This window comes from Ahaetulla prasina, chromosome 1 (genome assembly GCF_028640845.1).
Source record: "Ahaetulla prasina isolate Xishuangbanna chromosome 1, ASM2864084v1, whole genome shotgun sequence".
Classification (NCBI taxonomy): Eukaryota; Metazoa; Chordata; class Lepidosauria; order Squamata; family Colubridae; genus Ahaetulla; species Ahaetulla prasina.
The window spans coordinates 90,487,262-90,514,238 of record NC_080539.1 but is presented as its reverse complement, the minus strand read 5'-3'; the positions used below and the strand labels follow the sequence as shown (position 1 = coordinate 90,514,238).

Sequence of the window (26,977 nt, the reverse complement as noted above, 5' to 3'; positions counted from 1 at the left end):
TCATTGTTCTTTTCTCCGAATAGTACCAATTGTTAATTGAAAGGAATAAAATGATTGCTAAGCAAGCAAAAAATAAACAGGCTGATTGTTTTAGTAGAATGTCTTGTCAACCTTCATGTTTTTGCCTTTTCAATTCCCTTAATCCCAATGGTACTGGTGATGGGTTCCCCCCCTTCCTTTTTCTTTCTTCTCTTTCTAAGGGGAGTGGGGTGGGGTTGGCAGGAACCAGTAAGACAGACAGCAAGAAGGAATAATAAGCTGCTTTCTTGGGGTTACCGAAGAGTCAGCACAAACTGTGGGAACAAATAACACTCAGACAAGGCGGCGTTTTATAACATTGGGGCTGCAATCCATCTCTGGGTTCCTTCAAAGCCAGGCTAATAAAGACCCACTTACAATCCCCTGCAGAGTACAGTTTAATTAAATTTGTCCATTAGAGGATTTCTACCCTCCCCTCTGCATTCTTGAAATTAATTCTTCTGTTTTCTGCTTGTCTCTTTTCGTTCATCCAAGATGCGCTGAACCTTCGAAACCGACAGGTCATCTGCATCACGCTCAAAGTTCTTCAGCACCTGGTGGTGTCAGCTGATATGGTGGGGGAAGCTTTAGTGCCCTATTATCGTCAGATTCTCCCTATTTTAAACATCTTTAAGAATAAGAATGGTGAGTGATCCTAGCAATGCCATGTCTTCAAATCCTTTATTATAAAGGGGTTCAAGGCAAGGCTGATTAACAATGTAGTAAGAATTTACTATAGTATACAAACTAAGATATACTTGGCACTTTCTCCTCTTTTATTCTCCAGGGATACTGTGAAATTAATACCAATATTTATTATTTCTTACATGCGGAGCTTATTCAACACATTACCTAACCACTGGAGCAATTCTATGATCTTCCAATAATTAAAATTTATGCAGTTTTGTAGCATTCTTTAAATGCATTGATAGACTGTATCCCCCCCCCCTTTTTTTTACGTAACAACGTAAAGCATTCACTTAATTTGGCTTGAAGGTTGGGTACCTCCACACAAGGATTCTGCACAGCTCTGGATGTTAGTCCCATTTGAGATCTGAATTGGTTTGTTTATTTGCAGCTCACTTTTTTTTTTTACTAGCTGAACAATTATAAAACTAGTCTGAAAGGCTTCTTATGGGAGGGAACCTCTGCTTCAGCCCCCACGTCTAATGGGCTGAATATAATTATCAGAACCTTCAAGAGAAAAGTGCCTTGTCAGCTTTGCTGCTCCTCATAGGAATTTTGCAAGGCTGAAACGAACAGGTTCTATCCATTTTCTGGTGTGTGTCCCCCCCCACTCCATGGGGGATGTTCATGCCCCCATGATGAAATGAAAGCCTTTGATTTTCTTCATATCCTGTGCTGATTGGGGCAGGACAGTGTGGCGATTTTCAGCTTTATTCAGTGTTTCCGAATCAAACAATTTCCAAGTTGCTTTTTGTAGTTTAGAGTAGAAGCAACTTTGATATAATACCATTATAGTACTTGAAACTGGTTGATTAATTTTCGAGAGCAATGTGCTCATTTAAAAATTCATTATAAAATGGTCAAGCAGTTTGGTGATGTGGGTAAACAGAAGAGTTCTGTAAACAAACAAACAAAAATCCTGTTTATCAGACTCCAGGCATGTATTTTTAAATTTTGACTTCTTAAAATGAAGGAACCTTTATATGCCTGCACCTACCAGCTTGCCTTTTATCATTCTTGTAAAAAATATTTTATTATATGGCACATAATATGAATGGATTGAAAGCTGAAAAATTATTCTGTGATTCTCTTTGCATATTGAAGCACATTAAGGTATCATGCCAATCAATTGTATGATTTGGCAACACAAATCTCTAGTGTTTTGGTAACAAGTTGAGAAAATTTAATAATAACTGCATTTCTCATCATCCTTTAAAACTCATATTGCCACAGCATATGTTATTCCTTTGATCAAACTTACTTCATAGATTTTTAAAAATGATTTATGGGTTATAAAAAAAATGGTTAATGGCAGTAGTTGTGAGGAAAACCTTAATGAAGCAGAAACTTTACATTAGTGCAACATGTCCATTAGAGAATAATATCTGATATAGAATGTGAATTAATGCTGTAGCAAATAGTCTCTAAGTTTTGAATCATACACAGAATATTTTTTGTTTTTCTGAAAAAATAAGTTTTCAAATAATTAGTGCCTATTTATTGGTTCTTACAGGGAACAATGCTAATATTTTTGGATCTTGGACTGCCTTCTGGATTTTATGAATCAAACATTAAATTCTAAGTGGTTGTTCTGAAATTTTTAACCACCAAAGTTTATGCTTAGAAATTAATATAGGTTTGCTCTGTAATATAGGTTTGCTCTGATGAAATAATTATAATTATGCAAAAAGGCAATATGGCTTTTTAATAGGTATCTTTGTTGCATTGTATTACCATTCTACCTTCTCATTATCATCTAGTGAAATAACAACCTTTCCTGGTTTAACATTCAATTTTCATAGGTTTGTATCTGAGGCATGAATTAAACCTGTTGTCAACAGTATAATATATTTTTCATTGTCTTTCTCAAAATTAATATAGTATAAAGTGTGACCAGTTTTTCTTAAGATCTCTTCATATTAAACTGTATCATGACACAAACATTTGTTACCATCTGTTGTTGTTACAACAGCAGTAAGAGTCTTGTTATGTTATATTTTAAATGTAAATTCATGAAGTCACTTAAGTTAAATATTCAAGAAAAAGTAAAATATGTTTTAATGCTTTGTATGCAGAAAACAGAAGATGAAAAGAGACCAAACAATATCTTCAAAGCTTAACATAAAATTCCATCAAGCCTCATGCTGAATGGATATTAACATCAGCATAGGAAGCAGAAATTACTTTGATAAGTGTTAGATACCTGTACCAAAGTGTATATGTTTTTAAATGTAATGTTTTCAGATGAAGGAAAACATCAGCATTGTCCTTTAGCAACTATCATATGCTGTGAAATAAAAATAGTCATAATGTCTTTATGAGCTTTTAGAAAGCAGAAACATTTTATGTCATCAGTATATTTTATTCAAAAGTGATCAATAATAGCTTGTGAAATGCTGTGCAGATTAAATGATGCAGAATTTTAAAACAAAGCCCTATAAATCTCATCTGTAGGCAGAAAACACCACAGATTAAAAAGGAATAAATTTGATCATTTTATTCTGTTTTCTTCTTGATCTCCTAAAGCAGGCACTATTGTTGGTCAATAAAATGGTGACTCATACAATAAAAGTTGAATGTCAACAAAGTAAGGTCTGGTGGAGATAAACAGTATGAAATAGGCAAGAGGGATGATTCAACAAATGCTGGATTTTATAATATATACATGTCTTCCACAAATAAATCTATGAAATCTTTACTATGAATATGTGCAGTAATATCCAGGTATTTCATTTGTTAGGTTATGGGAGACAGTGACAATGTTCATACACAAATTAAGCATGAAATCGTTTCACTTACGGTAGTAGATCCTCTGAACGTGTGCTATTGTAGAGTGTCTTAATTATAGCCTACAAGCACAACTTAGTAAACCCTACTCTAATGTGTTGCTTAAATCTGTATGACGTCTTAATCTCTGGTCAAGCTGGCAGGTGCAAACATGAAGCCGACTCTCCCTACAGATATCTCTGCTCTTCACTTTATTTTCACCCCTCCCAGATATGTGCAAAGTAAGCGCAAGATTCAACTAGTTAAGGGGAAACTATTCAATCTTCCTTCACTCCGTATGTGGTGGCTCTGACTCTAATTGGGCAATGGCATATCTATTTTGTTGTTGATTTTTGTGTTGACAAACTTTTTAAAAAAGTATTGGCAGAAGAGGCAGGGAAATAGCCAGTTGGGTTTACTGTGTCATTTTGATGGATTTCCTGGATAAATATCTTAAACCATGTTGAGTGTGTCACGTGAACATGGTCAGAGAATCCCTTTGTGGTTACAGAAGAATTACAATTCCAATGATACAATGCAGACTTAATTTAAGTGTCAGGTATTAAATTGGAAAACAAACACCAGTCTGACCAACACTCTGCTCCTGAACATAATATTAAAACAAGTTATATTGAATTTAAATCCATTGAACTAGTTAGTACATTCATTAATTTATTGGCTTCCTTAATTATTTATTTTTTTACAACATTTCCACATGCTATTAGTTATATTTCTATATGGATAGAAAAGAAGACATATATTTATAGTCTGTTGTAATGCCAATAAAGATGTTATCTGCTTTATTAGGGAAAAAATAGTCTCAGGATTAATGCCTTGCATTTTTCAGTTTATATTAGATTCAGGAACATTCCCTATTCTATTACCAAATCCAAGTAGGAGATACCAGCTAGATGGATAAATGTTCAAACAGCATAAAGTGGTTTACTATGGACTGAATAGAAGTGAAATGAAAAAAAATACTATTAATTCAGATGCCAGGTCCTCTAATTAAGGTGGTCAAAAATACTTTATTCCTATTATTTTCATTTCTCCATTTATATTTTTAAGCCTATCTTGAGCATAGGGCACAAGATAGGGGTAAGCCTTTCAAAGAGTTGTAGGGAAAATAGGGAATGTTTAAAGAAGTGATTCACTTTTTTACAGTGTTCAGCTATAGAAGAAGGCAGAAAGAGAAAGAGAGATTCTTGCTGAACTGAAGAAAGAAATAGCAAAGAGAGATGGATTTACAAGGTGTAACTTTCAGATAGTATACATGTATTAAGAGATGGTACCTCAAGTGCAGGTATCACTGAATGGAGAAATAGAATATTTTTGGATTAGATTGGGAAAAAGTAAAGGTGTGTACATTTCTGGTCCTAGAAGGTCAGTATTAGATGCAAAAAGGAAGATCTGCATTTCTTCTAAGCGTCTTCAGTATGAAAAGATAGGAGCAACAGAACAAAGCAAGAACCAATTCAATTTTCTGAAATTCAAGCTAGCCAAAGTTAGCCAGAAAGGTTAGGGTTTCCTTCTCTTTTGATAAGAGGTTTCTTCCCTGAAACAAAATTATCACTATCCAAGGTAATTCTGCTTTGGGGGAAAAATGGGAAAGTTAGGTCAAAAAACCCAGAAACGGGTGATCCAGCTCCTGTTGGATAACAAAGAAATGACAGGGATGAGCAGATGAGTCGTTGACAAGCTTAAGCCCTTTGCTCTAATTAACAAAAGGAATAGTCCAGGAGAGCTCATGGTTCTAGCAACATTACATTAGAAAGTTAGCCTTTCTTATATCTAGTATTGTTTTGCAGAGATACAACTATCAAAAATGCAAATGGAAGTTAAGAGGAATGTCCTTTCAACCTTAGTAAGGAAAGGTCATTCTTGCAGTTTACGCACAGAGAGACACAGAGACACAACACCCACACCACACACACACACACACACACTGCTAGAATTGCCATACATAGGGTATCCTAGAAGGGAGCAATGAAGGCACGCTGGGTTTTTTTAAAAGTGGGGTCTATTTCCTGCTACACATACTTGCCAGATCCCATCCGTAACAAATGGGTATCATTTGTGATTGAAATTATTCCCTATATTGATTTGTAATAAATTCATGCAAACCATGAGCCAAATTGGGAGTATAATTTAGAAAGGGGGAAACCAATTGCATAACAGGACTTATTCCCATTTAAGTAGGTTTAGGATTCTAATTTTACTCAACTTTCATAAGTATCTGTATTTAATACATTTAAAGAGCTAAACACTTTCCATTCTTGCTGTATAATTTGTAATTACTAGATAATTTCTTAAATAAGAATGTGGTATTAGTCTGCATGAGACAGAACTGACTTAGTGGTGATTAATTTAAAGTTAATAATACTTAACAAGTTCTTGTGATGTGTTAAAAGCCTAATTAAAATGTGTTCAGCATTTTAAGTAACCGAACAAAAGAAAATAGAGAGTAAGTGGTCAAAGTAGCTGTAACCTTTCAATAAATTCAACTACATACAGTTATTTAAGGCAATTCTGATAAATGCAGAAGGCAGAATGATATTAGTTAGTGACTACAAAATCCTTCATTTGTACCCAGGAGTTGTGAGGTCAGTATTAATTAGCACACAAGCCTTTTAAAAACCTTAGCCAAAATGAAGTTTGCAGTACTTTGTACAGCTTTATTATATAGAGACCGGGGTGAAATTCATTTACCTTCCCTACAGTTCGCAAATGTGCACACGCCGCCATCCGCGCATGCGCAAAGCCTTCTGCGCATGCACAGAGGCTTAAAATTGTCGTAAAAAAGCGATGTCATAATGTCTATGTGAGTGGAGCCTCCCACAGCCACCACTACCGGTTCGGCCAAGCCAGCTAGAACCAGCTGAATTTCATCCCTAATAGAGACACATTCTCTCTCTCTCTCTCTCTCTCTCTCTCTCTCTCTCTCTCTCTCTCCCCTCCCTCCCTCCCTTCCTCTGTCTCTCTCTGTGTCAACCAAAACAACAATATTCAAAAGCAACAAGTTGTAATTTGAGCTAACTCAATATTTAATATGATGAAATCTTTGTCCATAGGCTATTACCTGAAAGTATTCAAGCGCCTGTAGATGCTTTACTTTAGGACAGACTGGAATAAACTTTTTTCAGGTAGCTTCAACACTTCCCAGCAATATATTTTGAAGTAACCCCACCGCAACTCTTTTAACACATGAAAAAGAATCGGCATCAATATTGAAGTGGACTAGTTCAACTTAAAAATATTTTTCCCCAAAAACGTTTAAAATTAAAGAAATCATTACTTTCTGTCTACTTCTGAGTTAGCAGAGCTGTTCGCGTAGCTCATTGGCCAGGTTAATTAGCCTCTTTTGTGAATGCTCCATTTTATATACTGTTAAATAGGTAAATAGATCTGCTCCTGGATGATCTGTCCCCAATTTGATCCTTCAGGTCTTTCAGTAACCCACCCATCCCTGCTATAATTGATTTCATTCACCTTCTTCTGCTTGACCTCTACTTCTTTTTCCTTCCACCTTTTCCAGCATTATGAACTTCTCAAGAAAGCTATACTTTTGCCTATATTCAAAATATGATAATTATCATCTTTGTCTATATAATGTAGCATGAATCAATACTATACAGGTGTCATGTGTAATATTCTAATAGCAAACACACATTGTTATTCGTGCAGTGAATAAGACTCACATATTCAGTAGAAGACAAGTCAAAACAACAATATAAAGACAACATTTTTGAAGAGACGCAATAGAATGAAGGAAAGAAGAGACCAAAAGAGCTAAATAACAACAGACTAGACAGAGAATAACAGAGACTAGGCTATGGGTCAGACAAATAAATTGAGAGGTAAGGAAGAAGGAGCTGAATAAATTTAAACCAGTCTACTTGCCCTCCAGTCTGCCATAGGCAGGATTTAGAGACGTTAAAATTCATTGATTCATGCCAATATCAAAGAATCCATTGTGTTACTTTAATAGCTTTGTCCAGATATAGAAAGACAGCCACACTGATATTTTGATTTTGTAAAGCTGCATAAATACAGAAATAATCACTAGATTGCATTCAAGTCTCACTGAACCAATCCAGAAGTAGCTGACTTGATGCCTTGAATCAATCTGATAATTCAGTTTTAAGGAGTAGTTTGAGTGAATCTATTTCAAATTGAATCACCCCTTTGAACCCTAATAAATACATAGGGGAAAATCCTCTCTTCCTTCAATTCTTTAGATAAGATCAGCAGGCAAACAGAGAAATTGTCCCTATCTGTTGTGTTCCAACATTGAAGGAAGGGGTAGTTAAATACCATTTCTGCCTTTCATTCTCTAGCAATTGCAGCTTTTATAGTTAAGGAAGTAGCTTAATTCCAGTAGCAGCCACACTCCACATGAAACGTGGAGTAATTAAGAAAAAAGTAAGAACCCAAACACTAAGTACATACTAGATGGACATTACCTTACAGACGACCCCCATCCCGTTAAAGACCTTGGAGTTTTTATGTCAAATGATCTAAGTGTCAAAGCCCACTGCAACTACACAGCAAAAAAAGCTCTAAGAGTTGTAAACCTAATCTTGCGTAGCTCCTTTTCCAAAAACACCACACTACTAACAGAGCATATAAAACATTTGCTAGACCAATTCTAGAATACAGCTTGCCTGTTTGGAACCCTCACCACATCTCTGACATCAATACAATTGAACGTGTCCAGAAATATTTTACAAGAAGCGTTATCCATTCTTCTCAAAAAAAATAAAATACCTTATCCCACCAGACTTGAAATCCTAGGGTTAGAAAACTTGGAATTCTGTCGCCTTTGACAAGACCTAAGTTTTACTCACAGAATCATCTACTGTAATGTCCTTCCTGTTAAAGACTACTTCAGCTTTAATTGCAATAATACTAGAGCAACTAATAGATTTAAACTTAACGTCAACCGCTTTAATCTAGATTGCAGAAAATATGACTTCTGTAACAGAATCATCAGTGCTTGGAATACTTTACTCTGTAGTCTCTTCTCATAATCCTAAAAACTTTAACCAAAAACTTTCTACTATTGACCTCACCCCATTCCTAAGAGGACCATAAGGGCCGTGCCTAAGCGCACAAACGTGCCTACCGTTCCTGTCCTATTGTTTTTCTTTTCTTCTTCCTATATATATATATGCTTATACCTCCTTATATTTACTCATATATGTGTTTATATACTATATAACCTTTTTGTATGATACCTACATATATTGTTGTGACAAATAAATAAGTAAATAAATAAAAAGTCCTGGAATAACCTCTGCAGCTGGTTAAGTGGTATCCAAAAAGTATTAGTAATCAACCTTTTTATACCCACCGCCCATTTTTGTATCTCTGTTAGTAGTAAAATTTTCTAACCGCCCACTGGTTCCACAGTAATGTGCCATGTATCATTGTCTGCACATGCCTCTCGCGCATCGTGGATTGGGTTTGGGGTGGGGCGCCGGCTACCAGCTCTGCTTGTCTGTTACAGCTGGGTAGTGTGGGGGGAGATGCACGAGCTATTCAGGGACAAGGCTCTTTTGTTTGTGGTCGCACTATAGCGCCATTTAGTTTCACTTACGTAACGTGAACTAAACTTATGCGCGGGCGATACAATAGTATATTTTCAGAAATTTAAATTGTCACAGGGAATTTTATGAAAATCTAATGAAAATGTTTTTAAATAATGCTATGAAAAAATTTTTAAAAGTCAATTAAATTTTAAAAAAGGAAAGTGCTTCAATATTGGACAAAACCCCTACTGCCCACCATGAAAGCTGGAATGCCCACTAGTGACCGGTAGGGACCAGGTTGACTACCACTGTATTAGACAAACCTGGTACACACAGTATTTTATGACAAAAGTATTATGAGTTTATGTGATCCAAGCCCCTGTTGTTTGTAAATCATTGCTTATGGCATAATGTTTTCTGTGAATATAACAGTTGAGTTGCTCTGTAAACTGTGATTAAATAAACCATGGCATATTGGGACGTGTGAGCCTAGCTATTACAGAATCCATACTTTTAGTAGAGCTGTTGGCAGAGTTAGTAAATTGCATAATATCTTGACCTTAGATCTCCAAATCAAAAGAAACCAGAGAAAACTGATTGTTAGAACACCTTTGATAGAACCTAACATGATCATCTAAGGCTATGTGAAAGTATGGAGCTAGATATTATCATTCAGTGATTAATATAGTTATATCCTTCTCTCCTCACAATTTCTATTTGGAGTTCTGTGTGGTCTTTGTTGGAATTCATATATGGCAAGCTTCTCGGTGTACAATCTGCATTTATGTCATAGCTGTCACCAAATTGTGGGGCCCTCCAGACAGCTGTTTTAGGTGGCAGTCCATCTTTATGGTGACAGTAATAAAGAAAAGCATAAAAATGTGCAGTCTGTATTTTAAAATGAAGCAGGAGCTAGTACTGTTGAATTGAATGTTTCTGCACACATGGCTGCATGTAGCTGCAATTTTATAAAGCAGCTCAGTACAGTATTTTTTTTTCTCATTCAACATGATGGCCTTTGGATAGGTAGACGGAAAGGTAAAATGTCCTCAGGATTTTAGTTTCAGAATATCATTTACATAAGCTCTGTGCATTTTCAACCTTAATGTGTTCTGCATGAAAATAACTTTACTATCGTCTTATATTTGGACATTGAGCAATTACTGTGTTCCTCATATGTATATTTGCCAGAAGGATCTTTTAACATTTTCTGATTTATTATATGATGGCACTTTCCTTTTAGAATGCCTTCTGGAAAACAGGTTAAGTGATTTACAGGAATCTATGTTTATTTTCTGCATGGTTCTTCACATTTTATTAATGTTTGTAAACAAATATGCTACATTTTACAGGGACATATGGTTTCAAATTTGTTTCAGTTCCTAAAGTGACATCTTTCTATGTTAAATCTGCACCGAAACGTTGTCTTCATTTAATGATTCAAATGGGTTGCATTTATTTGTCACACATATCTTGAATTAATGTACCCAATTAAGCTTTTAGTCTAGGGAGAATATTTCTGTGAAAACTGCTAAACTCTGAAAAATTGGTCTTGCTGCATTTGCATCTGGATTGCAGATTTTAAAAAGACAAACCTGACTATAGGCCATAGAGAAGTAAATTGATGATATCCAGAGTGAAATCTCATCTAAAGTATATTATTGCTAAATTCCAGCACAACGCTAAATTTTTAAATTTTGTTCCGGATCCCTACTTTCATATCCCTTGTGCGATTTCTGAGGCTGCATATCCCTAGATGATTTCACATTCAGACCACCTTTGTAATCATAGCCCTTTTATGAAGTCATGGACACTTGTGGAACATGGAAAAACCAGATGCTTTGGTTATTTTGAGAGAAATAGTGGCAAAGGACACATCGGTTACCTAGCTTCCCTGTTGTGTAAGAAATAGGACTCTGCATTTCTGGAGAATGTGACATTCAGGTCTCTCCTCTGCTCCATTTCCATTAAATGCCCAAGAGATCCTTAGGACCTTGTCTACTGAATGCTTCATAGGCTGCAGCATTTGTTTTAGAGAGTTATTATTTGGTCCCAAAAGTTCAGAGAATCCAAATGACCTTTCTGCTTGTAATTGCATTCCTATATGCATATACTCTTGTTTTACACCAAAGCAATATTTTGTTTATTTCTGTAGTTCTTGGCCACTTTGATTCATTTTTCTAGCTCATACTCTGGTACTTCTTCAGCACTGAATATTTTGTTTGCTAACCAGCTGCTGCTGTGTTTCCGAGGCAAACTTTTGTAGCTTCTAAAAATAGTTATCATTTAAAGAAATGTCAGCTTTCTGTTTTTCCTTTTATCTTGTGTTGCATTTTTCTTTAAAACTTTCCATTTTGTATTTAAGATCTTGATTAGTCTTTCAGCTACAACAAGTATTCCTAATTACATCCAAACCTTCTTTATGTATAGGCTCGTCAAATCAGAGAGAAAATTATATGTATTCAAATTTATATTATGGTAGATGTTTTGCTGTGACTATTGGTAATCTTTGAAGGGTGGTTCATAGAATTGATGCTTGAAATAATCACCACAACTGGGACCAGACTGTCCATTGTTAAGCAAGGAGATTATTGAGTTTTATGATACTTTTGCCATGGTTGTTAAGTGAATTACTGCATTTAATTGAATTGTGGTCATTAAATGAATCTGGCTTCACCCATTAAGTTTGCTTGTTGGAAGCCTTCTGAGAAGGTTGCAAATGTCAATCACATAACCCTAGGACGGTGCAACTGTCATTTATTATGGTTGCAGTGTTCCGGGGTCATGTGATCACCCTTTGTAACCTTCCCAGCTGGCTTCCAACAAGCAAAGTCAGGGTGGGAAGCCAGAGTCACTTAATAATCGCAAGATTCACATAACATTTGCAGTGATTCAGTTAAAAACTGTGGCAAAAAGGTCATAAAATGGGACACATCTCGCTTAATAACTGTCTTGCTTAGCAACCTGAATCCTGGGCTCAATAGTGGTTATAGGTCAAGGACTCCTACCTGTATTTCTTAATCAAGAGGATAGATGGCATATCCATGAGTGTCACAGTCTTATTCCCAGGGCTCTCTGACCCCTTTACACACTTTATCCAAGTCCTATCCTACAAAGGAATAAGTGCAAGTGCTAAAGGAATTAGTTAATAAAATATCTACTACTGAATTAAGGGCAGTTTGTCATACTCATAAAACATCAGTTTTGCTTCTTGAATTGATTAATGACATTTGTTCAATACCCTTATTTCTATTTCTGGATTTCAAGGTGTGTTAAAACAGAAAAATATATGCAATACAAATTTGGCCTTGCTTAAATTTGCCCAATATAGATAAACATTTATATCCAAGTTTTCAAAATTGTTCTATTTCAGAGGTTTGCTAACTATGGTATTTACTATAGTTTTTGAAGATCGATGTGGAATGAATCTTGGCTGCCTGCCCTTTCCTCATTCAATTTTATCTGGGAGGAAAGTTTTCTAACTTCTTTTTTATGCCAAAACATAAGGTTATCAGGTGTGAAAATGTTTTATTATAAATAAATTTTAATATCCTCTTCATGTGATAGTCTTTCCATTACATTCTGAATCTTTGAAAATCATTCTACACCAGCAACATTGCATGTACACCTAATTAATGAATTAAAGTATGAAAAAATACTGCATTATGAAAAAATGCCACTATAATTGTATGAATTTGTGTCATACCTATCCTCTCCAGCACTACTTTACTTCCTCTATATTGTCTATTTAAATTAAATGATGGTTACATTAAAAAGAACACCTGGATATTGTTTGGCTTTCAGAAAGGTTAATACAGAACAGTCTTGCCACACAGCAGGTCATGTCCACTTTTGTTAGAGATATAATACATCTCTTTATTTCCATCTGTTGTAGTTCTCTGTTCCAAAATTAACCTGATTATAAAAGAGCTAACCAATAGCTGCTGAAATCTTTATATGTTTCCAGTCATTCATTATTATTTTTCAAGGTATCCAGCATCATTATATTCCTATATCATCATGTTTGTATACAAAGACTTATTCAGGGGGGATTATGGGGATATGTGATGCTTTCTTAGCTTCTTTATGACATATCAAATGCTTCTTCAGATGGTGTGCCTTCAGGAGTGTAATAGGTTTAATTTTTATGAGCAGTCTTCAGTGATAGATGACAGACGACAGACAGACAGACAGAGTAAATAGATATAAATCCTATAGTTGTTATTCTCATGATGCTTCCAGCAGAAAAGAATAAATGTAGCTAAAGACAGAACAGTAGAGTTGTTGGTGTTCCCTGCACTTGGTTGTTTTTCTGCACACCTTTCTTTACCAGATTAGGTAATATTATCAATGAATGGGAGAGTGACATTGGCCAAATTAGTAATGCAAATTACCCATCAACACATCTATGCAGATAAACTCCATCTACATACCATTTAAAAAATGTAGCCCAAACTCAAGGAGTGAAACAAACAGCCCCAAGTACATCTTCCTCTAATTGTCCTACCAATAGCTAGAGAAGGAAGAAAGAGCACCAGATAAGCAAAGAAGAAACATTATTCTACTCAGGGAAGCACCAAGGAAGAAATTAAGATGGATAGGGTAGACATCTCTATATAAATAACCAGCAAACTTCACCTACCATGAACTGATTATGTTATCTAGCCTGGTAATGAAACAACTTCAGGAAATCTACCAAGTTCAGAGTACACCTGTTGTGATTCGCCAGCAGCCTGTGCAACTGGCAGCGGAGTCAGACAGTGAGGAGGCTCAGGAGGACAATGGGCCAGTCCTGGAGTCAGGGGAAGGCCCAGATGAGGGCTGTACATTGGAGGCAGAGATGGGGCCAGGGCCATCTGGGAGCAATGCATGGACTCCAGAGCCTCCAGAGGCAGACAGCAGAGAGGCAGAGGAACAGGAGGAGCCTGTTCCTAGTGCATGCATGCAAAGAGCTGCCAGAAGGCAAGAGCAGATGAAACAAAAAGGATGACTTGGGAGTAAGGCCAGAAGGTGATTGGCCCCTCCCATAAGGCTTAAAAGAGCAGCAATGAGCCGTTGGGTTCTTTGTGGAAAAGCAACGTTAATTCCATTGCTTCTTGTCAGCGTCTCTTGAACTTTGTGGGGTTTTTGCCAAGAAAAGTCTTTGGCAGGTTGCCAAAGACAAGAAAGATTGGTGATAAGTCTGCAGGACTGTTTAGGAAGAATTTGTTTTGGACTAAGCTGAGAATGAATTAATTCTCAGCTGTTTTAATAAAATAAGTTTGTTCAGGACTAATTGTGTTTGGTAATCACTACTTGGCCCTCGGTCACAACACCACCAAGAGTGCTGGATTCAATGGGCTACTGGAGCAGGCTTGTAGAAGCTCATAAGCATTGACTTAATTTTTTTCTTGAATTTTGCAAGCCAGTTGAGAGAAAACTGAACCATTAGTGCGGGTGTGTCAATCACCTGTTCAGCAGCTAGTGTCATGATATGGTGGCAGCAGTTGAGACATTGGATGCTGTTGTTTTTCTGAACAGCCAGTTGTAAAACATTTACCATCATCCAGAACTGTCTGAAACCTATCGTACCATGTAATCTTTCTTATTTAATATCCAAAACAAGTAATTTCCTGTTTCTATTATATCTGAGAACTGATAGTTACTGTAAATGCTCATATATGACATTTGTCGTTGTAATCTTTAAGAACATCTTTTTTCTTTTGCTAACTGTATATACAAGAAAGATTAATTCAGGCATTCTTGCAATATTTTATTTAGATCAATATTGCGGTTTTGATCCATCATAAACCACCTGTAATATGTAGAGCTCTATATTGATAATGAGGAATTTTAATTATTCCAAATTTTGCTGAGACAAAAAAAGAGAAAAATAATTGAGAAAACAATCCCTAATTTGTTTTCTTGTTGGCATATGATAAAAGTTAGTAGGCATCTATGAGACTTTTAGTTCATCCTTAAGGGTTTATCTTTAAGGTGATGGAATATCTAAATAAATTCCATCAACAAAAATACTCTTTAAATCCCAAACTATCTATAGCATTTAACAATAATAGGTGCCTTTCTAATAAGCTTCTAAAGGTTTGCCATGTTGTGTAGAATGCTTCTGGAGAAAACTGAATGTAATACCTAAACAAAAACGTCATTGCTAACATTCAAAATCACATAGTTCTCTATTAGCATACACATAAACTGCTGGTCTAGGAATTTGATCCTCTGAATTCCTTTTCATTTAGAAAGCAATGGAATCACACAAATGCAGACACTGTAGAAAGAGACATCTTTTAAACATCTAATAAATATATTGTGGCATACATGATACCATTACAGGAAATGAAATTTTATCTTCAAAGATACAATGTTTTCAAAAATAGTAATCCATTTCGAACTCCTTCGTTTTCTTTGCAGTTTTTTAAACTTCAATTGTAATAGACCACTGTGCATGATTTATTACAGTGCCTTTGAGGAGGAGAGCAAGATTAAAACTCCAAAAATGAATGTTCGTATTTTAGCGTTGGTTAGTATATAATGCAGAAATGGATCACCTTAACTTTTCAATAGCTCATAGAAAAGGATCTTCCTGATTTCTCCTTCACAGCTCAAATTATTGTAAGACTTATTTAGATAACAGCATGTCTTTTATATTTAGGTTTTAACTTGTACACTTTATTATATGGAAGAAAAAATGATCCACATTTGAAATTAGAATGTAAAGTTCTTTCAGAGAATAGGTTTGGAGTAATGGCCTCCTTCACCTGCACATTAAAGTGTTGTGGAAGAGATGAGATCAAGCAAATATGGAAAGAGAGGAAGGGCAGAAATGAGCGGGAAAGAGAGAAAGGGAGAGAAAGAGGAAGAGAGAGATCCCTGAAAGTTCATTAGGTAGCTAGCATCACTGTGTTCTGGAAATTCATTAGGTTGCATCCAGACTTAGAGTTGAATCAAAAGGACCTCCAAACCTTTGGAACAAATTTGGAAAGCACTTAATGGAAAGTTCATTGCATAGGTAAACTCTTGCTCATTAATGTTGGATCCATCCTTAGTCACTTAAAACTGTTTTATTGAATTCAGTGCCATGTTCATTCATGTTTAACTTAAAATATATTGTATCTACTCAAAGCCTGATAAAGTATAAATCAATTTTTTAAAAAATCAGTATACTAAAAAGCAGAGACATCACCCTGCCAACAAAATTGTGTATAGTCAAGGCTATGATTTTCTAAGTTGCAATGTATGGCTGTGAAAGTTGGACCATAAGAAAGGCTGAGCACCAAAGAATTGAGGCCTTTGAACTATGGTGCTGGAGAAGACTCCTGTGAGTCCCTTGGACTGCAAGGTGATCAAACCTAGGTCAGTCCTAGAGGAAATCAACCCTGACTGCTCTTTAGAAGGCCAGATCCTGAAGATGAAACTCAAATACTTTGGCCACCTAATGAGAAGGAAGGACTCACTGGAGAAGAGGCTAATGTTGGGAAAGATTGAGGGCAAAAGAAGAAGGGGACGACAGAGAATGAGGTGGCTGGATGGAGTCACTGAAGCTGTAGGCGTGAGCTTAAATGGACTCCAGAGGATGGTAGAGGACAGGAAGGCCTGGAGGAACATTGTCCATGGGATTGGTCGGACACGACTTCGCAACTAACAACAACAATGTGTTAAAAATATTCACAGATCGCCTGCATTGTTGATCACAGCATATACAGTACCCCTAATGTTTAAGACCCACCATTCAAATTTTCAGTTTGTTACGTTTGAAAACTATTTGGTTCACAATGATCAACTTGGTTCTTGTTTTCCTTTTATGTATTATTTCATATCATCACTATTGCTGCAGCTTACCCTAACACATATATGCAAAAACTATGAAGTTGCTTACAATGTAGTAAAAGGTACTCTGTTGTTTAATTCTGTACTTGAGTATTTTTCAATTTGTTACTTTTCAGACCTGTTTAAAATTTTATATTCTGTAAATGGCTCACAAGAGAAAAAAGAATATGTTGTAGTCTTCACAGTGTAGTTAATATTTTCTTAGCATTTTACTCCTTTTTATTTATTTATTACATTTCATTCAGCATGTTATGGTATATTAGGGTGGGATATATTGCATATGTACTGTACATCTAGTTCCATTCAGTTTTAATTCAAATAATGTATTATAGAGTAAATGTGGTTTGATACAAGTTCCTCAAATATAAATTTTTATATTCATATGTATGTTTACTTTGAAATTCTTCTTTCTGTATTCTTTTCATTCATATCAGAAATTTGGGACAATAAATATAATATAAAATATACTAAACTACACCAATTTAAAAAAACTGAAAATTGTCTGATCTTGAACTGTAGCATAAACCTATTTTTGGATGAGAGAGTAGTTCACCTACTAAATCTGATTTCCCGAAAAATGCATATCCTAAAAAAACTCACTGAAAAATGAAAACATACAATTTTGGAATGAGATATTTCTTTTAATTTCTATAATAGTGTTTTAAAAATGTGTATAATGAGTAAATAACTTAAATGTAAATTGAGAATATACAAGATTGTTTCTCAATGGTGAACAGATTTTTCCTTTATGCCACATAAAATTTTGTGAGTTTATTTTTTGAATTTATACCCTGCTACAGTCTGAGAACTCTCAGTGGTGTACAAAATATGAAAAGAAAAAATGAAAATATTCACAGAGAAATTAAAACGCAAGCAAATAAGGAATTCAAAATAAATATAAACAGCCATCTATACTAGAAAAGTAAAATTGGGAAAAAAAGAGTTTGATCTCTTGAATTTTTATTTGATGGACCAGAAGGAGATAAACACTTTTGTAATCTGGGAGGTTGAAGAAATGCTTCTCCCTGAATTAGTCTACCTATGTCACTAAATGAGAGATTGGGAGCTTTCTCATTATCCCATAACTACAGGAGTATATTGATGGCACTCAAATATAGAGGCATGACTTAATGCTAATATATTTTATTATTGCTGGAATATATTTGATATATCAGTTTCTCAAAATTCTCCTTTACAAATGTTGATATTTCAATATTCCACAATTATTGGATATTTTAATTTAAATATCTAGTAAATTTTAACACAAAAATTTCTTAATCATTGACATGATAATAATTTACATTTGAGAATAACTTTGATAATAAATTCAATGGTAATCACAACAATAATTGACAACGGGCAGGTAGTGGCATATCATTTTTGACAATTCTTGTTATATATTATTCAATGATATATCACTGTATTTGTAAGGCCTAAACTGAAAGATGACATAGTGAAATCCAACTGACTTTAATCCTTTATTTGCTTATACCTAATGGACAGTATCTTGCCAAACTAAAGGTATACCCTTCTAACCAACTAAATATCTGAGCTATTTTAGTGTGTCTATCCTGAACCTCTTCCTGATTTTCCCACCCAGCTCAGGACTGTGCAGGACACTCTTAATCTGAGTTTGTAAAAGTTCAATAATGCTCCAAAAATCAAAGTATACTAGATATTATTATAAAAAATCACAGGTGTAATATATTCAATAGTATATGATGAATATCATTTGTTAATATTTAATTAATAAAAACAAAATAATATTTGGCAAGGCATACTAAACAGCAAACAAATGAAGCAAATCCACAAGACTCAAGCTTGTGCTCAGGTTTTGAGTGTTATGTTGGGAAAAAAAACAAGAAAATGTTGAAAACTTAGTACATATTATTTTTGGTTGTAATACATACTCAGTAATTAAATATACAAAACTGTAGGTGAAATTGGAATGATTATAATATATAGTCATGTAATAAAATCTAGAAAACCTTATTATAAATGTCAGATGATCCTTTCTATCTCACCCCGTAAAGAGTACATTTCTGTTGAGAATTACATCACGTTTTATATACTCTACATCCAAAGCTACTACTAATTGACCTTGGTAGCATTAAACCAAACAACAAAAACAGATATCATTTGCTTTTCCATGCAGATGTTGATCGCCTCAGAACTATTACTGCAAGCAGGAAGTCACAAGCTATTTTTAAAAATCAGTGCATCTTTTGATGTGCATTCTACTGCTCCATTAAATGTATAGTGGGAGCACGCACTGATGAAGAATGATGCTTGGGGCACAGTCGGGGTTATGCAGTCTGCTGCACTAATTATAGAGGCTTGGTGAAATTGTTAGAGGACAATAATGAAAAATGAGATATGTATGGTCGAATTAACTGTGTTTGTATTTAATTAATTAATATTGCAAGCAAAATTTGTGCAATACTCAAATTTATTACACTTGTACACCAGCCATTGCTCAACATTCTTGGATGGTTCACACCAACCAAAGAAGAAGTTTACTATAAAATAAATAAAAGAGAAGGCTATGAAGATAAAAGATGGTAAGTGCGATAGAACAGATGGAATAAAGAGAAAAGTCTCACACTCTCACCAAAGGCCTGAGTGGAGATCCAGGTCTTCATGGCTCTTCTAATCAATAGCAGAGTGGGGGGCCATTCAGATCTCTGGGAGATATGGGGAAACAAAATATTCAAAGGTTTCTTAACAGTTTTTGTGGTCCACCAGCAGCCTGTGGAGCTGACAGCGGAGTCAGACAGTGAGGAGGCTGGGGAGAACAATGGGTCAGTCCTGGAGTCCGGGGAAGGCCCGGACGAGGGCTCTACATCGGAGGCAGAGATGGGGCCAGGGCCATCTGGGAGCGATGCGCGGACTCCAGAGCCTCCAGAGGTGGACAGCAGAGAGGCAGAGGAACAGGAAGAGCCTGTTCCTAGTGCACACATGCAAAGAGCTTCCAGAAGGCAAGAGCAATAAAGCAAAAAAGACGACTTGGGAGTAAGGCCAGGAGATGATTGGGCCCTCCCATAAGGCTTAAGAGAGCAGCAACAATTCTTGGATTCTTTGTAGGAAAGCAATGTTGCTACAATTATTTCTTGTCTCCTGTTTCTGAACTTTGTGGGGTTCTTGCCAAGAAAAGCCTTTGGCAGGGTGCCAAAGAAGACAAAGGTTTGTGATAAGGCTGAAGGACTTTTTCTTTTCTTTTTTTAATATATTTTATTAAACTTTTTTTACATTAAAAACATAGAAAAAAAAGGAAAAGGTTATATTGCTTAACAGCTATTTGTGGTGTTTTTCTTATAACAATAATCCGTGCAATGATTACAAACATTAAATTGTATGTATTTGTGTTCTTGTTTTATCTATTGTTTATACGTAGTAACTAAATATCCTTATCTATCTCCTTTCTATTCATTTATACCACTGTTCCTATATATTATAAAACACCGATGTCTCTTTATCTTTTAAACTCAGCATTAGTTTGTCCATTTCTGTGCAGTTCAAGATCTTTTGTATAACAAGTTTCTCTGTAGGTATACATGGCTGTTTCCAACACTGAGCGAAGGCCATCTTAGCAGCAGTTTGAAGAAGTTTTTCTGAAGGACTTTGTTTTGGACTTAATTTGGACTAAGCTGAGAATGAAGTAATTCTCAACTGTTCTAATAAAATATGTTTGTTTAGGACTGATTATGTCTGGTAATAACTACTTGGGCCTAGGTCACAACAACAGTTTCCCAGAGTTTTGTCAAAATAATATTTCAATAATTTCATAAGATACACTAAAAAAATTATTATTTGAAAAAAATCAGATCTTATGGTTATTCTTTGTTTTACTTAATACAAATTGAAAATGTGTAAAAAATTATTTTATGTCAGAAAAAAGACCCAAGAAAAGTTGGAAATTTATAACTTATTGTTTTTTTAAATGCTTTTCTCCCTTCAGTTTGGAATTGTAGTTAGAAATCGTATTTCCTGTTTCTTGTTTTTCTAGTAATGGACAGTTTGTTTTCTCTGTCTAACATAGCATCAAAATCTAAACTAAAGTGGTTGTTCTCAAATGTTTCATCAATAAAGCATAAAATGATAAACAAATATATGCAGTGCTACTCCCTCAATAAAGGTAATGACTTGTGGGTTGGGCAAGAAATAAATATTGCAATAACTAAATGTCCATTAATGTATCACAGGAGTTTTAGACGTTGCAGTACAGCAGCTACCCACTGTGGACATGATCTGGCAAAATTAGGAGCAAACTCCAGAACAGCTTTTTATAGTATTCCCATTTTGCTTGTAGAACTCTGTCATGTTGCAGAACTGAGAACCTTAAACTAACATATAAAATCAATTACATAAACTATTTCACTGATTTGATACATTATAATTTTTTTCTAAAGGGGATGTTAACTCTGAACTTAGATGAGCACAATTATGTAATCACAAAGGATTAAATATGGGGGCAGATGGGGTGAGACTAGTTGCATTTTTTCTATAGTCCATTTCTATCAGAGAACAACCGATTAGTTCACAATGAGGGCTAGATATTAAGGGTGGACCAGTGAATGCTTCCCACTATGCTGAGTTTTCTATTTCTGTATCAGGCGTGATGCATAAACGGTACTTCATCTGTTCAGACCTATCCAACAGTGACATATAACTAAGGGATCAAAGTTAAAAGCAGACCCAGAGCATGTGGGTTGCCAGGAATAGGAACAGTGTTCTTTTCTGCAAGACAGATCCAGAAAAAGAAAGCACAATAGAACATCACTTGTGACCACCTACAGCTCCAAGTTAAAATCCCTAAAATTTACAATCTACGATCTCAAACCCACTTTGCACAATGATACTTCCAATTCACAATCATTGGAAGGTGGGGTTGGGTTTATTTCCCAATTGCTACATCACTTAAAAGAGCTACTAACCAGCAATTGCATATCATAGCATTATGATGAAACCAAATCCTCTCGCAGATCCCTGATATCTGTGCTACAGTATTTAGAGAATCGAACAACATCACGCACAGCATCAGGAGGACAAACACTTTCTCAGCCTCCAATGTGCCGAATGGGACAAGTTGTCCTGGCCAACTCATTCTGGCTAACTCACCACAGTCATCTAGCCACAGCTGACTCACCCCAGCCGGCTCATTGTGGCAAACTTGCCACAGGACAACTTGTTACACATTTGGAAACCGTTACTTCTCATAGTAATGCAATTATATGAATGCCATGATACCATCGTTACACTTGTAACAATGTGACAAAGTAGAATGTCTACCATTAATATGGTAATCATAGCTAAAGTTCTTCAAATCTCAGTTTGGGGTGACCAAGGATTTACATTCTACAGTTCTACATTTGTGTATCAACCCAGGATTAAATTGAAATTAGGATAAATGTTTTTGAATCTCTTTCAGTATACTAAAGTTCCTTTACACGAGTGTAAGTGTAGGGACTAAATTATACATTTATCCAGAAAACAAGCTGAATAAATTATTAGTAGTATAGTGAACTTCCATTTAAATGAATATTGAATTCTGGTTTTCCTCTCGTTAAAGTATAGTAATGTTTCAAAGCCCATATCTTTATTGCCATTTTCTTTTCAAGTATATGACAGTTTCAGCTAAATTACATGACTGTGGTTGAGAAGTTCACAGAGAATGAGAAACAGCCTTGAGCTCTGGTTATATGAACTTTTCCTGAAACTTTTTTTTAATATTTCATTTCATTCTTACTTGGTACTCCTTTCCCCCATTATCTGTTTGACTATTTCATAGGAAACCTATTATATAAACATCAGAGTAAAATCTAATCCCCTTTCTAAAAACTTTTGGTCAGACTAATATGAGCTAATGTTGAATCTTCATTAAACTGGAGGGAAGTACACATATGATTAAACATTCATAAGTTAACTAAAATAAATTCCCCAAGTGTGGCTAAGCTGTGTATAATACTTAAATCACCGGCTAATATTAATAATGAAAGAGTTTGGAAAAAGTTGGTAAAATCATTTGGGAACATTTGGATGCTAGGATGAAGCATTCCAGTTGAAGAGTTAATTTAAAATAATTTTATGTCCTTGTTTACAATAATACGTCTAAACATCAAGATCGAAATCTACAACCCAACAAGAAAATGATATTGCAGTAATACATCTAATAAAATCAAAACTATGACTCGTTAGATAAAATGTAGGGAAATATGTCAGGGTTAACAATTTTCTCTCTTAGCAGCTGATTTCAAAACTCTGAAGCAGGGGGCCTCCTTACTGTAATCCATTAAGCTGACTGCTGAAGAAGGGGATAAAAACAATGAGTTGACTATATTTATCCTAGGGGAGAGGTCATTTTTAAATACTTTGAATGCTGCCACAGAAATGAGGAACTTGGCCTTTTTCCTGTTGACATGGAGACGGGGGGAGGGGATGGGGACGGGACATAGGACCTGAACTTTTAGGCTCAGATTTTACAAGAAAAAGAATTCAGTTATGTTATTAAACAATGGATCAGACAGTCCCAGAAGTGGAAGGGTTTTTCCTTCACTGGATAGTCTTATGCAGAGTTTGACAGGCCACTTTATAGGTGAATATAATAGTAATATTATATACTACTATATCTATTATATATATTGATAGGCAAATATAATAGTAATAGATTTCCTGTATTGCATTGGGTTGGGCTAGATAATTTGGGGTTCTTTCCAACAATGTAACCATTGTTTCATATCTTCTGAGAGAGTTCTAAATCCTGATCTGATCAAGGAACAGTTTGATATTGATTGGCAATGTAAGGAGAAAGTCTTCACTGTTATTTTCTTTTTTTAAAGAAGTTTTTTTATTAATAATTCAAATTAAAAACAATGGACATGGTTTAACTTCATTGGTTTTAAACATTGTCGTCAAATTTAAGCTAATAAATGATATACTTCTTTATCTTTGTACAAATTTACGTTACTTCTTACATGTCAAGTATGTAAGTTAATTCCTCTTAAACAGCTACATCCATACTCAATATAATCATATCTCACATACAAGTTTAACATACATTGACATATCCATTTCTAAACATTCATTACACTTCATCTTAGCATTCCTCTTCCTGTCCAACCATTCATAAAATTTAGTCCAGATTTCATAGTACGCTGATTCATTTCTTTACTTGAGCTCCAAGGTGAGTCTGTCCATTCCTGCACAATTAAAGATTTTAGTTATCACTTCTTCTTCCGAGAAGGTTTCTTTGCTCTTCCATTTTTGGGCAAAAGCTATTTTTGCTGCTGTTACATATATATATTACATATATTAGATAGGTTGTATTCTTGTTATATTTGCCCTCTGTAATGCCTAATAAGAAAAGTTATGGTTTAACTTCTATTTTTAATGTTAAGATCTCTTCCAGCCAACACCTTATTTGATGCCAAAAAAATTTGGCCTTTGGGCATTCCCACCACATATGGTAAAAGGTTCTTTTCACTCTTATTTTGTGAACTCTTTGTGAACATTAAAATACAATACAATTTTTTTCTTTCATCCACTGTTCTTGTCGGTAAGAGTCAATCTGTTCTTGGTCTGTCAAGTGCAGTGTTCACAGCAAAATCTGAAGCATTGTTTAGGTCCTTTCAAAGTGGATCTCTGCCACAGGACAGATGTTGGCGATATAAGCAGTCTTTCCATTTTCTAAGTGAATGGGAACAGCCAAATGACCAAATAGCTAGATGACCATCTATTGACATTCAGTTCTTTCTGTAGATTAATATGCAAAGCATTAGGGCAGGCAATGTTTATTTCTGCAACTAAGGTCGAGTTAAATTTCACTATAAATGTCTGTCAGCATGTGAGGGAGCTGTGGTGCTATCTGGTGACACATATCACAGGCTTCAGGATGTGTAGACTTATAGCTAAAGATCTTGTTCTTTCTCTCTTCTTTATTAGCTACTATACAGTATCTCCCGGGTCTTGCTTGTTAGCAAGATTATTCAGATACACTAATGTTCCCCCATATTTAACATCTTCCCATCCTGAGAAGGATGACCTTCAGATGCTGTACATAAAATAAAGGATAATCTTTTGCTAATGAAAGATTTCAACAGAGTCATAATATACCCAGAGGTAGTCAAAGTCATCATAACTGGTAGAATTGCTTTTAGTGGATTTGCAAAGCCATTCCCATAAAAAAAAATCCATGGACGTAATTGAACCACATTATTTTGTTGTTAGTTGCGAAGTCGTGTCCGACCCATCGCGACCCCATGGACAACATTCCTCCAGGCCTTCCTATCCTCTACCATCCTCTGGAGTCCATTTAAACTCATGCCTACTGCTTCAGTGACTCCATCCAGCCATCTCGTTCTCTGTCGTCCCCTTCTTCTTTTGCCCTCAATCTTTCCCAGCATTAGGCTCTTCTCCAGTGAGTCCTTCTTTCTCATTAGGTAGCCAAAGTATTTCAGTTTCATCTTCAGGATCTGGCCTTCTAAAGAGCAGTCAGGGTTGATTTCCTCTAGGACTGACCTAGGTTTGATCACCTTGCAGTCCAAGGGACTCGCAGGAGTCTTCTCCAGCACCAGAGTTCAAAGGCCTCAATTCTTTGGCGCTCAGCCTTTCTTATGGTCCAACCTTCACAGCCATACATTGCAACTGGAAAACCATAGCTTTGACTATACGCACTTTTGTTGGCAGGGTGATGTCTCTGCTTATTAGTACGCTGCCTAGATTTGCCATATATTATATAATATATATTATAATATTATATATTTCATATAATGAACCACATTATAGTTTCCTAATATTTCAATATATTAATCAAACAAAATACTGAAATAGGAAGTAATGACCATGTGCACCTTTTAGGCAGGCCCAGCGTATTTGCTGTTTAGAACAATATATACTAATACTCTACTCAAAGTGTTCAGTTATAACTGTCTTTCAGTTTGCTTACCATTGAAGTGATGAAGTGGAATCAGTATGTTTAAAGTTCTCTTGACTCTATCAAATTTAAATAACTCATGCTGTGTCAGGCAGTACTAACTTCATTACCGAGAACCTGAAGTGAGGCTGTATTGTATCAATAAATATTGAAAATCCATCGACCTCAGAGCTGACTCATTACCTTCACACTAAAAATATTCTGAGTCCTGTGGTCTATATTGGCCTTGGGATGAGTTGTCAAGTGCAGAAGAAAGTCGAGATAATTAATTTAAAATTTGTGGTACAGAATTCAAATGTGAAATATGCAGGTAGCATCAACAGTGAGATAAAGGTCACAGAAAGGCCTATGCCAGTCAATCTAAATAAAAGTTACTGGGAACACGGAATTTGATGCTGATATTCTTATTATTGTAAAATTTGTACATTTCTTTGGACCTTCAGGAAAAGCAGAACTGGGAAATTATAAATTTTCCATTTGTTATATCATTAATAATTTCTCTAAAGCATTTGGATGATTATCCTCCAATGATTGGTTTCATGATATTCCCTTCCTATAGTTTTGCTTTCCATCTCTTGACATCAAGAGACAAGATCATAAACCAGAGATAATCTCAAACCTTTTTGTAATAATAAAACTGTCCTACTTATATGGTTGTCTTAAGCAATGTTGTTTTACACTCATACACCAACCATCAAAGTGAGGATAATACTAGTGGCTTTGTTTTGGGGCAGGGAAAGGTAAAAAAAAAAGGTAAAGGCGTCCCTGCTGATTTTACTCCACTAGTCTTTACCAGCACTGTCCAAAGACATTCCGCAGCTATGTGGCCAGCATGATGTCATGGAGCCTTCCCGCTAAAATGGCACCTATTTATCTACTCGCATATGCATGCTTTCAAATCTCTAGGTTGGCAGGAGCTGGGGCAAGGATGGGAGCTCACCCTGTCACGTGGCATTTGGGCCTTGAACCTGGGCTTACCAGTGTTTCAGCCAACAAACCCAGCATCTTAACCACTGAGCCACCATTGTTTTTTTTTACAGTAAGCATTCTAAAATCAGAATGAGAAAGTATGCCAATCTGCAGTGCTGGGTGTTTTGTGATGGACACAGATGTGCTTTGATTCAATCCTAGGTAAGTCCAAAGCCTGGTTTTGTCTATTTGTTTAAATAGGCATACCATGTCTAGGGATATCAGAAAGGGAGATCAATGCAAATAATGGTTT

At 35.5% G+C, this 26,977-nt stretch overlaps 1 protein-coding gene across 3 annotated transcripts in view; it reads left to right on the top strand.

Moving 5' to 3' along the window:
* The window catches only part of PACRG (parkin coregulated), a 295,718-nt gene that overhangs the window by 161,031 nt on the left and 107,710 nt on the right, over positions 1 to 26,977 (top strand). The window contains exons 4-5 of one of the 3 annotated variants that reach the window (XM_058168132.1): positions 514 to 663; positions 2,219 to 2,416. The exons of 1 other annotated variant lie outside the window; for it this stretch is intronic. In XM_058168132.1, the coding sequence (XP_058024115.1) occupies positions 514 to 663; positions 2,219 to 2,268 (200 nt within the window). In that variant the 3' untranslated portion in view covers positions 2,269 to 2,416. Of the gene's footprint in view, positions 1 to 513; positions 664 to 2,218; positions 2,417 to 26,977 lie in introns of those variants that run through there. One more of the 3 variants, XM_058168126.1, reaches the window with a different exon arrangement.